Here is a 12,388-nt window from a genome sequence, read left to right on the forward strand (position 1 = left end):
GGTCCAGGTTGGATATTAGGAAAAACTATTTCACTAGGAGGGTAGTGAAGCACTGGAATGGGTTACCTAGGGAAGTAGTGGAATCTCCATCCCTAGAGGTGTTTAAGTCCCGGCTTGACAAAGCCCTGGCTGGGTTGATTTAGATGGGATTGGTCCTGCCTAGAGCAGGGGGCTGGACTTGATGACCTTCTGATGTCTCTTCCAGTTCTATGATAAGGGGATGGTTTGAGAACATGATCTTGGTGACTAATTGACCATTTATTATCAGTGGGAAATAGGTCAAGGCTAATGAGTCTTGCCCACATGCTCAGGGTTTAGCTGATCGCCATATTTGGGGTCGGGAAGGAATTTTCCTCCAGGGTAGATTGGAAGAGACCCTGGAGGTTTTTCGCCTTCCTCTGTAGCATGGGGCGCACATCACAGCTGGAGGATTCTCTTCATCTTGGGGCCTTCAAAGTATTTGAAGGCTTCAATATCTGAGACATAGGTGAGAGAATTATTCTAAGAGGGGTGGGTGAGATTCTGTGGCCTGCACTGTGCAGGAGGTCAGACTAGATGATCATAATGGTCCCTTCTGACCTTAAAGTCTATGAGTCTATGAGCCTCACTTTAGGCTTCTACTGTTGAAAATCCTGGTGTTGGAGTGAGCAGTGCATACCTGGTATTGTAGCAGCAATAGGCTGGGGACAGTTTGTATCAATTTGCTGTTACTGAGGATCCGTAGCTCGGTGTGCCTTAGCTCTAATAGTACAAGGAAAAAAAAGCAGGTGGCACCTTTTAGTGACTAACAGATTTATTTGGGCATACGCTTGTGCCACAGGACTCCTTGCTGTTTGTACAGATACAGGCTAACACGGCTACCCCCTCAGACTTAGTACAAGGGGAGCTACAACTATGGCTGGCCCATCCTAAAGTGGGAAATGACAGTAGCGTGGTCAGTGGTGTCAAGGGTCTAGTCTGCCTGTCCTCTGTCATTTAGGCAGGCTGGGTGTAAACTAATGCATTTCAGTTTCAGCCCATACAACTTTAACCTACTGCACCCTCTGCTATTTTAGTGGCAGGCCTCGTCTACACATAAACATGCACCAGAAAGAGACATCAGATTTAATTCACACCTGTTAATCAATGTGAGAACATATTTATTTTGAAATACAAGGATATTATTTTAATTTTCAGTTGGTAAATTGAAGAAGGACATTTTAATTCCTAAATAATTATATCCTCAAAGGCTAGGTATATACTATACCCTTTTTTCGGAAAAAGCTACGCAAATTGCGCTCCACAGTTGACTGGGCCAAATGGCAGAAAAGCCTCCTCTTTCGGAGGAGCCCTTATTCCTCATAGAACAAGGTATACAGGGCTCCCCAAAAAAGCATGTTTACTCTTCCTCAAAATAAAGCAGAAGAACAAACGCATTCCCTGGACATGGCAGAGTTTTTCCGGGATACCTGAGGTATCCCGGAAAAACCCACCAGTCTGGACGTACCCAAACTGACTCATGCTGGAATAACAAATGCTGTGACTTAATAGCCAATGTTGTGACTTTTCAGCAAATTTGTGTGGAGACTTCCCAGTAGAATCCTCACCAAACTCTCAGGGCTCTTTAATGCTAACACACCTACAGGATTCCTTTCCTTTGCCTGTTCTGGATCTTGGTTTAATAAGCAGCTGCAATTTTATAATAACCAGGGATCCTAGTTCCTGTGATTAAAAACAAAACAAAAACAAAACAAAATTTTCTGATTAAAATAGCATAAAAATCAGTATTTTTCCATGATTAAAATAAAATGTTGAGCAGCAGTTTCCCTAGTCACTAAATATATAAATATTGATATAATACAATTTACAAATTTAAGCAAGTTTTGAGGCCCACAAGTGTCATCAGTTCTAACAAAATAATGTTCAGAAAGTAATCCAGTCACAGTGCAGTATCTTTACTGTTGTTGATGTCTCTGCTGTTTCAGCTTCATGTTTTTGTTTCTTTTCATTCAGTTTATATTTAGTGCTTTTGATGTGTTTTGCGATTGTGTGCCTTCGAATATAGCCTACAACCTTGCAGCATACCATAGAGAACAGCATGTTACTATCAACGAGAAATTTGTCCTTTCTGAACTCGGTGGCATGGTCTTTTGGAGCAATTTTTAATGTTTTTGGCATCTTTTCTTAACGTTAATTATTCATGTCTGGAGGCTGAAGTGAAACTTGAAATGAATTAAAACACGAACCTTTATACGCAATTGAATAATCTCTTTATTCCAGAAGCAGTTTATTGTAGTATGGCTAGCTATGTAAATTTTAAAGTGCATTAAAAATTCAACTGCAAGAGTGGGAGGTTGTGTGCATTAAGTGACACTGGTATTTTCAGAAAAGTTTAGTTAATAGTTAATCTGATTTTATTTTTTCTTAAACGCAAAAAACTAAAGATTCTCTTTAACAACACACATTCTGTGTCTGTCTGTGACAAATGGATTTCTTGGATTCCTGGTAATAAAGTTAAAAAGCTGGGCATTAGCTCACAAGCCCATGTACACTGTAATTTTTGTGTTCCCTGACACAATTAACAAATAGATCCATACTGCAGTGGAAAGAAGACCAACGCAAGCTAAGTCATAATACTTTCAAAAGCAACTAAGTGAGCAAGGAGCCTGGCCCATTTACTTTCAGTGAGACTTGGCTTTTAAGTGCCTAATCATATTTCAAAATAAGAATTAGGCTCAAGTTGTGTAGGCACTTTTGTAAATTTTACACAAGACTGTTTACTGCCCAACTTTGTAGCAGCTTTTCTGATTCAGTTTCAAGTATGTTGGATAACATCAGCTCCCCAACAAAGATTTTTCTTGTAGGGGCTTTTAAACCACAGTGATTAAACACTGTTGTTTCTATAACAGGCATGGTCTTACATTCCTAATGGATGCAAGTTAGATTTGAACCCAGTCTCTTGTAGCCTCTATGTGTGTTATTTGTATGAAAATATGGACCGTTTCATAGTGATTCCAATATTGTAGATTTGGAACATTATGCTTGGAATGCGAAGGTGAAGGAGGGAGGTTTTTTTTTTTAAAGAGTAAAACCTGCTTTTATGCTTCTGTTCATAGTAATCTGAGTTGATTTAGGAGGTCAACTATATTGAGGCAGTAATTCCGCTATGCAAGAGGACAGCATTGTGGATTTTGTGCTGTTTTGAAAATCTATTGTCAGAATTCTACTGCCTGAGTTTTGCCAGAATACAGTGCATATGGTGACTTCCATAGTAATTTAATTTATGTTCAGTCATTTTTGAATTTTGTAATCATTTTTACAATATGCCACATTGGTCCATTCTTGCAATATTCTTTTTTGCTTCAGATGTGGTATTTGCAAAATTGTAGTGATGAAAACGATCCTCAAATGTACACCCACCCACACACATACTTCTTTGCTAAAGTGAAGAAAGGTGGGAAATGCGACATGGGCAGTTTTTTCCACTAGAGTGAAACTTTTCATGTTTGCATCTCATTTCATTATTATTTTTTAGGTAAAATTGGAAAGCAAGCTCTAATTTTATGAAACAGAGTTTGAACAATATACTGGGCTTGTAAAGTTGCTTGACAACTCTCAGCAGACATCAAGTTAAGCATCAGTTAGGAATCAATATGAAAAATTACTATCACTCCGAGACCATCCAAGAATAGATAGTCTGCATTTTGGAAGTGAAATCCACTTTTCATTTGTTTTCACTTTTTATACTGCTATTGAAGGAGTTCTCAGTCTCAGTTGTTCTTAGCCAGATGTAGACATCTGCAAACACAATATATGAGCCAGAGGTGTCAGGTTTGGCATTTACATTCATCTTGACAAATGGGAGACCCTAGTTCATGAGCAATAGAATGGCTCTAACCCTAAGTCAGTGGCAGACACTTTGTTATGTTATGTGCTGGAAAATCAGTACTGTGCTTGAGCTTGGGGCAAAATCTGGATTAATCTGTTTGAAGCATGAGACAGTAGAACCATACTTGTCTGATCTTCAGAGAGGTAGCTGAGTTAGTCTGTAACAGGAAAAACATAACAACAAATAGTCTTGCAGCACTTTAAAGACTAAGAAAACATGAAGATGGTATCATGAGCTTTCGTGGGCACAACCCACTTCTTCAGATCAATGGAGTTATTAAATTCCAGTTTTGAAATAAATACGGGGGTGAGGGAGAGAAGGAAAAAAAGGGAAAGAAATAGTCAATTAGAATCTCCATGCTACATGAAGCTGATAGAGAAGTTGCAAATTGGTCTTAAGTACCCATTGTTTGATTTGTCATTAGCAGGGCTCGATAAACCGCCGCAAAATCCACTCGCCAGCCCCACACTGCGCATGCGCCAGACCCGCATGGAGAATGCACGTGCCGCCGGTGAACAGGGCGACCGGCTGAAGTCATACACTGATTTGTCAAGCCCTGGTCATTAGGATGTGGAATGTAGTGGGCCATCCAGCCAATGTGTTTATTCATACCTTTGTGATAGGAATGAAACCTGCAAATGAAGATAAGTTCCAAGGCTTCCTTGTGTATTTGGCTTGTGGAATTGGTCTGACACAACACGGTGACTTTGAGATCCATTAGTGAGTGCCCAGACAAGTTAAAATCTTTCCCAACAGGTTTGTGTGTGTTGCCTTTTTGGCTATCTGATTTGTGTCCATTAATTCTTTCCCGTAGAGACTGTCCAATTTGGCCAATATCCATGGCAATGGGGCATTGCTGGCATTTGATGACATAGATCACATTAGTGGATGTGTAGTTAAATGAGCCTCTGATGTGTTTTAATTACTGGCCACAAATCAGATATCTGAAAAGGTAACACACAGAAATTTGTTACAATGGGTACTTAGAGAAGTTGGAAATTGTTCTTATCAGCTTCATGTAGCATGGAGACTCTAATTGACTATTTCTTTCCCTTTTTTCCCTTCTCTCCCTCCCCCCATCCCCTGTTTATTTGGGTAGTCTGGATGCTCCGTGGTCGACATCAAAGGCATTTGTCGACCTCCCAGCTATGCCTCCTGGGATGAGGTTTACCTGGGAGGTCGACAAATGCTTTTGATGTCGACTGCGGAGTGTCCAGACTACCGCGCTGAGCCGACAAACAGCTGATCGGCTCAGCGCAGCAGCCATTTAAATTTAAATGAAGCGGTGATCATTTAAATTGCCGCTTCATTTTCCTATGCCGGGTAGCCTAATCTACATGCCTCTGTCGTCAGTATGTGTGGGCTGTGCTAGGTCAGGGAATCTGAAGCTCAACTATCTCCTAGTTTGGTTTGCCCATCATGTTGGGCAAGACAGCCCTGGTCAGTTTCAATGACATCCCTCAGAGTATTGTTCTGTGAGACTATGAGGTAACGTCTCAAATTGCTGGGTCAGATAAAATACCATTAAAAACGAAATTCATTTAAGAATAGAGACTTTTTTGGACAGGGATGGTATTATACTTAAGTAATACAATCTGAACAAAAACCATTGGCAGACTGAATTACAGGCCTGGTTTCTTGGTCCACAAACTTGGTCACTAGAGTAAACAGAGTAAACATATGTCCTCTGGCATCAGTTTGATATTAAATCTACTACTATTTTGGCTTGCTATGAGGAAAAAGGGACACTATCGCAAATAAGAGAAGGCCAGTCACATTACGCTTCATATTTAACATATAATGGTCTTGGGAGGATAATAAAAAGTGTTTTTGTAAAAGGATATGCTGAGCGGAGCAGGATGTCCACAATCAAACATGAATAGCATTATGAAATATTCCAGTATCCCCTCCAGCTATCATCTTGTAATCAGGAAGTTCAGGAAAACACATATTCCTACATGCAGCCTATAAGGGAAGCCATTTTGATGCACTGCTTTAAAGGTAATGAGTGAGATTCTTACTCCTACACTGGTCACTTTGCAATAGGTAAAAGGGCCCAGCTGGTGCAAAGTGGCCCTAACAGCCCTGTATCCACCTGACACAGATGGCTACAAAATGTTCTCCAGAGAATTTGCTTGCTGCCCACAATACAGGGAGCATGCCAGAGGTGGGGCTGCAGACAGAGCACTACAGAGATGTAAGGCAGTACTCTGGTGCCTAGGGCAAGCTTGGGAGTCTGTTGTAACTAAGGTCCCCAGGGGTATCTCAGTTACACTGCGAGCCCTTGGAAAAGCGTGGGATGGGGAGAATGCAAAGCATGGGAGGTGCTGCATTGGGTTTTGGCCCATGTCTGTTTATTTTCTTACGGAATCCTGTAGTGGCTTCTCAGATTCATTGGTTCGTGTACCACCTCCGGAAAAAAATTGTTCTGAAGTAGATGGATGGATCATCAAGCGCACATGCCAGTGGGGTGCACACACCACAGACTGGAGAATACTGCATTATTCTGGGAGAATAGGGCCCAGTGGTGAAAGACTTTGCTCAAGTATCAGAAGGGTAGCTGTATTAGTCTGAATCTGCATAAACTACGAGAAGTCCTGTGGCACCTTATAGACTAACAGATTTATTAAGTGGGTCTTTGTCCACGAAAGCTTATGGTCCAATAAATCTGTTAGTCTATAAGGTGCCACAGGACTCCTCTATTTGCTCAGTCACTCCTCTCCGGCCTGGGACTGTTGGAATGATGCAGCAATATAACTAGGCTGCATTGGGTCTGAAAAAGCCATGCAGGGAAGTAAGGCTTGCTCTTAGCCCCTCTCTTGTGGTGAAGTTCAGACATAATGAGGATAGCAGAGGTCAAACATAGGCCACAGAGAGATCTAGAGGAGTCCATTGTTAGGCCGGGATTTCTCATCCCAAGTAAGTCACAAGTGAATTGATACCTGGAAGAATAACATCACCTTCTTTTCACTTGGCTGGATATCCCTCACTAGATGTGGGCAAATAATCTGCAGCAAAGAATTTTACTTGAAACATTCCAATTTGTTTCCTTGCTCTGAGGATATCCAGGTGCAGATGATGATTTTTGCAAATGTACCTGTTAGACTTGACTAGACAAACGATTTGCTCAGATTTTCTTGTTTTGCTTTTTAAACTCTGCATTGATCTGAAACAGACCAGTGAGGCTATTGCACAGACAGTATTTAAAATCTAAACTCTGTGGGCTGGTTGAGCTTGGTCACTGAAAGGGGGTGGTTTCATTTGTTGACTGGAAGATTGTAACTCTTCAGGTCAGGCAGAGCCCTTGAAAAAACCATGGGCATTCTGTATCTCTTTGGGTATGTCTACACTACAGAGTTTTGTAAAAAAAAACCCGCCCATTTTTCCGACAAAACTTGAGGAACGTCCACACTGCAATTGCGTTCTTCCACAAAAAAATGGAAAGAACAGAGGGGTTTTTCTGGCATTGGTAATCCTTTATCTATGAGGAAGACGGGGAAGAGGGAGTTCTTTCAGAAGAAGAGGAAAGAAGAAAAAGCACAGGTGCCTGGTGGCCACTCCATCAATAGCAATCACAGCTTACACGCGAGAGAGTGTCCATTCAGTCTTGACGCTACCTGTCGAAAAAGCAGATTGCATTTTCGATGCACTTTTGTAGTATGGACGGTCTCTTTTGGAAGAAGTTTTTTTCAGAAGATCTATTCTGAAAAAAGCTTCTTCTGAAAGAAGCCTGGAGTCTAGATGTAGCCTTTGAGAGAGGGAATCATTTAGCAGGGGTGGGGAACCTCTTTAGAGCTGGTGGCTGCTGACCCACAGAAAAATAAAAAAGCCCTCACTGACGTGGCCCCTGACTGAGGAGAAAGACACTCCGCACATTCTCTTTGCGCACCAGAGCCTCGAGACCCAGACTCAGGGGCCAGATCCAGGCAAGCTGGAGGCCTTAGGTTCCCCACTCTTGATTTAGGGCCTACACCACCAGTGAAATGGGGAAGGTCTCATTAACCTCAGTTGGCTCTGGACTGGGCCCATAGGGAGGGAGAAGATAATAGCATTATAGACTTGGAGAAAATGTAAAACTTTCCCTCTTCTTGGCAATACAAACCTTACCCAAGTCATCATTCCTAGGCAAATTAGGCGACTGTAAGATTTATTGGCTGGTTAAGTGTTTAAATTTCATTTTCTGTCAGCACACTCATACAAAGTTATTGCATGTGTAATGTTCCACCTGTTTTGGAGCCTGTTGGGTCAAATGAGCGTGGGAGTAGTGCAGGCTGCCTGCTCAGAAGCAGCATCATGGTTGTTTAGGAGGTTGGTTTGTTTTGAAACAAGGGGAGCCCGAAGCAGCTGCCTGTGGGGGTGTGACAGTCTGGAGAATGCCAAAGTTTCCAGGGCAGTTGAAGCGGGGTGATCTCAAGCCAGGTATTAGATACTTCTGTACCAGCTATGCCTGGGTGGTTGGCACAGCTAAGGCTGGGGGAGGCAGGCCCCCAGCTCCACCTACAGCCTCGCCCACTCTGTGGAGGCCCCATCTCCATCATGGAGTGGGGAGAAGGCTGAGCAGTGTGTCGAGCTCGCCTGCCCCCCACCCACAGGGAGGGGAAGAGAGGGTAGGAAGTGAGCACACGTATCCTAGCACAGGGAAGGGAGGAGGCTGCTGGCCAGAGCCTCCCCAGACCATGGGGGAGGGAGGAGGCCCTTTGGCTCCAGCCTCCTCAGCCCTGGAGCACAGGGAGGGCAGGTGCTGGGGGCAGCAACACTCTGCCTCCAGAACACCTACAGCAGGCATTGTGGGGGTGGAGTGTGCGCGGGACTGTGCCTGGCAGTTTGTGTCTGAGAATATAATACAGTTTAACATGATGTTATACCTGGGACAGTTTTTTGAGTGCAGAAGACCAAGCAGCAATGTCCCCCTGGTGACGCTGCTGTGAGCAGACCAAACAGTGCAGGGTTGAAATGCCTGGAGGGAGACTGACCAGCACCGGGAGAGCAAATAAAAACCTATGGTTGTGATGTAAGAGGAAAAGTTAAAGGAAGAACACAACAGTTAAACAAAAGGGGGAAAAAACTAATGAGTCTCTGAAGCAATCTAGGAAATTGTTAGAAAAACATTGTTAGAAAACTGAGGAAAGTAATGCAAGAAAGAAATGGGAAGGAAATAAGCTGTAGTAAAACATAAACTGTAATGAAAGAGAACAACTATAAGAAATAAGGAGAAAGTATTTAGTAAAAGTAAGAAAATGGTAAGGATTATAAAACAAAATATTCAGATATCAATTTAAAGTATATAAGGCGAAGAAATTGTCAGTGAAATTGTCAGTGAAAATTGTTCAATCAAGAAGCGGACACAGTAAGGAATACAGGCAGTCCCCGGGTTACGAACAAGATAGGGACTGTAGGTTTGTACTTAAGTTGAATCTGTATGTAAGTCGGAACTGGCGTCCAGATTCAGCTGCTGCTGAAACTGACCAGCGGCTGACTACAGAAAGCCCGAGGCAGAGTTGCTCTGCCCCGGGCTTCCTGGAATCAGCCTCTGATCAGTTTCAACAGGCTGAATCTGGACGCCAGTTCCGACTTACATACAGATTCAACTTAAGAACCCCAGGTGTCCCCAAATCAGCTGCTGCTGAAACTGATCAGCGGCTGATTCCAGGAAGCCCGGGGCAGAGCAACTCTGCCTCGGCTTCCTGTAGTCAGCGCTGGTCAGTTTCAGCAGCGGCTGAATCAGGACGCCTGGGGCAGAGCAGCTGGGGTGCTGCCGGGTTGGTCCAGTAGCGCCCAGAGTGGCGCTGTGGGCCCAACCGGCAGCGCCCCAGCTGATCTACCACAGGCGTCCGGAGAAAAGCCTGGTCTGCTGGGGGGGGAGGGGCGTACTGGTCTGGGGAGACATGGAGCAAAGCTGCGGAGCACGCGGGCAGCGGACAGCCCAGACGCGCCGCGGCTGTCCTGCTGCCGGCGTCCTCAGAGGCTTTGCTTCCCGTCTCCCTGGTCTGCTGGGCTCCAGCAGACCAGGGAGACGGGCAGCAAACCCCGTTCGTAACTGCGGATCCGACTTAAGTTGGATCCGTGTAACTCGGGGACTGCCTGGACATGTCTTTATTTGAGCTGGAACTTAAAACAGTGAAGAGGATTGCTCAAGATGTAAGTAAATATCCTAACAACTTTTCTCTGCAAACTTTGTTCTTACAGAGGCTGAAAACTGAGAAACTGAAAAGGGAGTGTATAACAGAGGGTTTTATGTTCTCATGCCTTATATTTTCTCAAACCAAAGTCTGTTATTTCATAATGTAAATTGTTACCTATAAACAGAGTTCCCTATAAGCTGTGCACTTGTGGGGACTCTCAGAAGAGATTCAGATGCCTCCCACCTGATTAGCAGAGAGTCCACAGATAGGTTTTTTGTTTCTACTGGTGATGTACATTCACACATGCGTTGATGCACATAAAAATTTATTCCATGCGAGAATGGAAAAAATCTACACATGAATGGAAAATATTAGAGGGAACATTGCTTTTTAAGTGAGTTTTTAATGAAGACAATAGAGGCTATTCAGTAGAGAATGCAATAGTTTTCAGTTATTTATGCTGAAAGCCTATGCAATAATTCCCGCTAAAACATCTTTGATTTTATTTTATTTCCCACTTAACTAATTTCTACTTTACCACAACTAATTAAGATGAAACATAATTTGGCTGCTAGATGGTCTCTGCCTCTCTTTATTGTTCTAATTCAGAATACTTCTCCGCTGTGCTTATTGCACACAGGAGACAGTGTTTTCTAATGGTTATATTGTACGTGTAATTTGTTGAATTTACACCAGTCCTAGAACAGAGATGGTTATACAATATGCATGGAAAATCTTGACCCAGCATTACTGCCCAGGTCCCAGATAGCAACTATACCTCAACAATTGATAATCAAAGACTAAAGCAAGGAACAAACTCTGCTGTTGATATTACAACTCCCTTCTTGAGGAGTACTGTCTTCACACAGAACCATAAGTCTTTTGTGATGCACAATGGCTAGAGCCCTCATTTGATACCAGAAATGACTTAAAGGGGGGCAATAATAAAGAGAAGCTAAAGTATCATTCTTTCCCCTCTGAAAACTAACACAAATCTTCCCCTCCCTTGCTATCCATCAATTTCTCTACAGAAACCTGGCCACATCCCCAAATTATTCTATAGTTCATTCACTGTTCAGAAAATTACCAGAATTAGCATAAAGGGGCACTTGGGTGGAGAAACCAGAGAGAATGTTTTTGGGGAAGATATGCTTCAGTCAAACACAAATCATTAGGTTTAGTACAGGGGTAATGAGGTGAAATTCCATGGCCTGTGATATTCTGAAGTCAGATTAAATAATCTAATGGTCCCTTTGGAACTGAACATCTACGAATCAGTGAAATCTGTCAAAATGTTCACAAGTGATTAGTGTTTTTTCATGAACAAGTGATTTTGGATACCTAACATGAAACACCTCAAAAGACCTTGATTTTCAGAAAGTGCTGAACACCCCACTCTTATCACATCTACACTGTGGCGCTATTTCGGGATGCCTTCAGTATCCTGAAATAGCTATTCCTTGTCTTTGAACAAGCCTGTTATTTCGAAATATCTTTCAGAATAATGGGCTCACTATAGCCTAATGTCCCAGTAAACCTCGTTCTACAAGGATTTAGGGACATTTCGGAATAGTGGTTTATTTTGGAATTTGGTTCTCTGTAGGCAGCGCCAAACTACAAAATAAGCTATTTCAGAATACACTCGAAATAAGCAATGCAGTTTGAAACTCTCTGAAATATTAGCCTCTGTAAGGTGCCTCCAGAAGTTGGGCATCCTAAATCTTTGGTTACTTGTGAAAATCTTGTCCAATATAGGCCAATTCTGGATAAGAGGGCCGAGAATTCGTAAATAGACTGCAATGAACACTCTGTCGCTCTGCTTGTTGATACTTCTCTTCCCATTTTTATTTGTCTTTTGTCTCTCCAAGTTTCATACTTTTTGGGGCAAGGATGTCATCTTTGCAAATAGTGTCTGGCATGCATTTGGCACTATATAAATAATAAAAAATAGTAATTCCCAGTCCTCTGTTCTCTCTCTTGCAGTGTGTGTCGTGAGCGAAAGTGGGACTGCACTGATAATGTATGTGATGCCACCTGCTCAGTTATCGGTACAGCTCACTACGTGACATTTGATGGACTGAAATATATGTTCCCAGGTGACTGTCAATATGTGTTGGTTCAGGTAAGAAATAAGGCTATTCGTTGTTAGAATTACATGTCAGGTTAAAAAAGAACTTTAAGTTTGTAACTTATTTCTTCGTCTAAACAAAGAAAAGAAAACAATCTAATATTTAGATGCATTGCTGTAAAGAACATCCCTCATTGCTAGGTCAGATCTATAACAGCAGGGCCAGCTCTAGATTTTTTGCTGCCCCAACAAAGTTTTTTTTGGCTCCCCCTCTTTTTTTTGTCCAGGGAGGGACTTGGGGACATGGGCACTGCGAACACCAGAGTTCCC

The 12,388-nt window shown here is 42.6% G+C and overlaps 1 protein-coding gene across 1 annotated transcript in view; it reads left to right on the forward strand.

Moving 5' to 3' along the window:
* The window catches only part of VWF (von Willebrand factor), a 248,544-nt gene that overhangs the window by 92,880 nt on the left and 143,276 nt on the right, over positions 1 to 12,388 (forward strand). Inside the window, exon 20 of the mRNA XM_006128153.5 lies at positions 11,974 to 12,112. Within this exon, the coding sequence (XP_006128215.3) occupies positions 11,974 to 12,112 (139 nt within the window). The remainder of the gene's footprint in view (positions 1 to 11,973; positions 12,113 to 12,388) is intronic.

Source organism: Pelodiscus sinensis, chromosome 1 (assembly GCF_052426305.1).
Source record: "Pelodiscus sinensis isolate ZL-2025 chromosome 1, ASM5242630v1, whole genome shotgun sequence".
Classification (NCBI taxonomy): Eukaryota; Metazoa; Chordata; order Testudines; family Trionychidae; genus Pelodiscus; species Pelodiscus sinensis.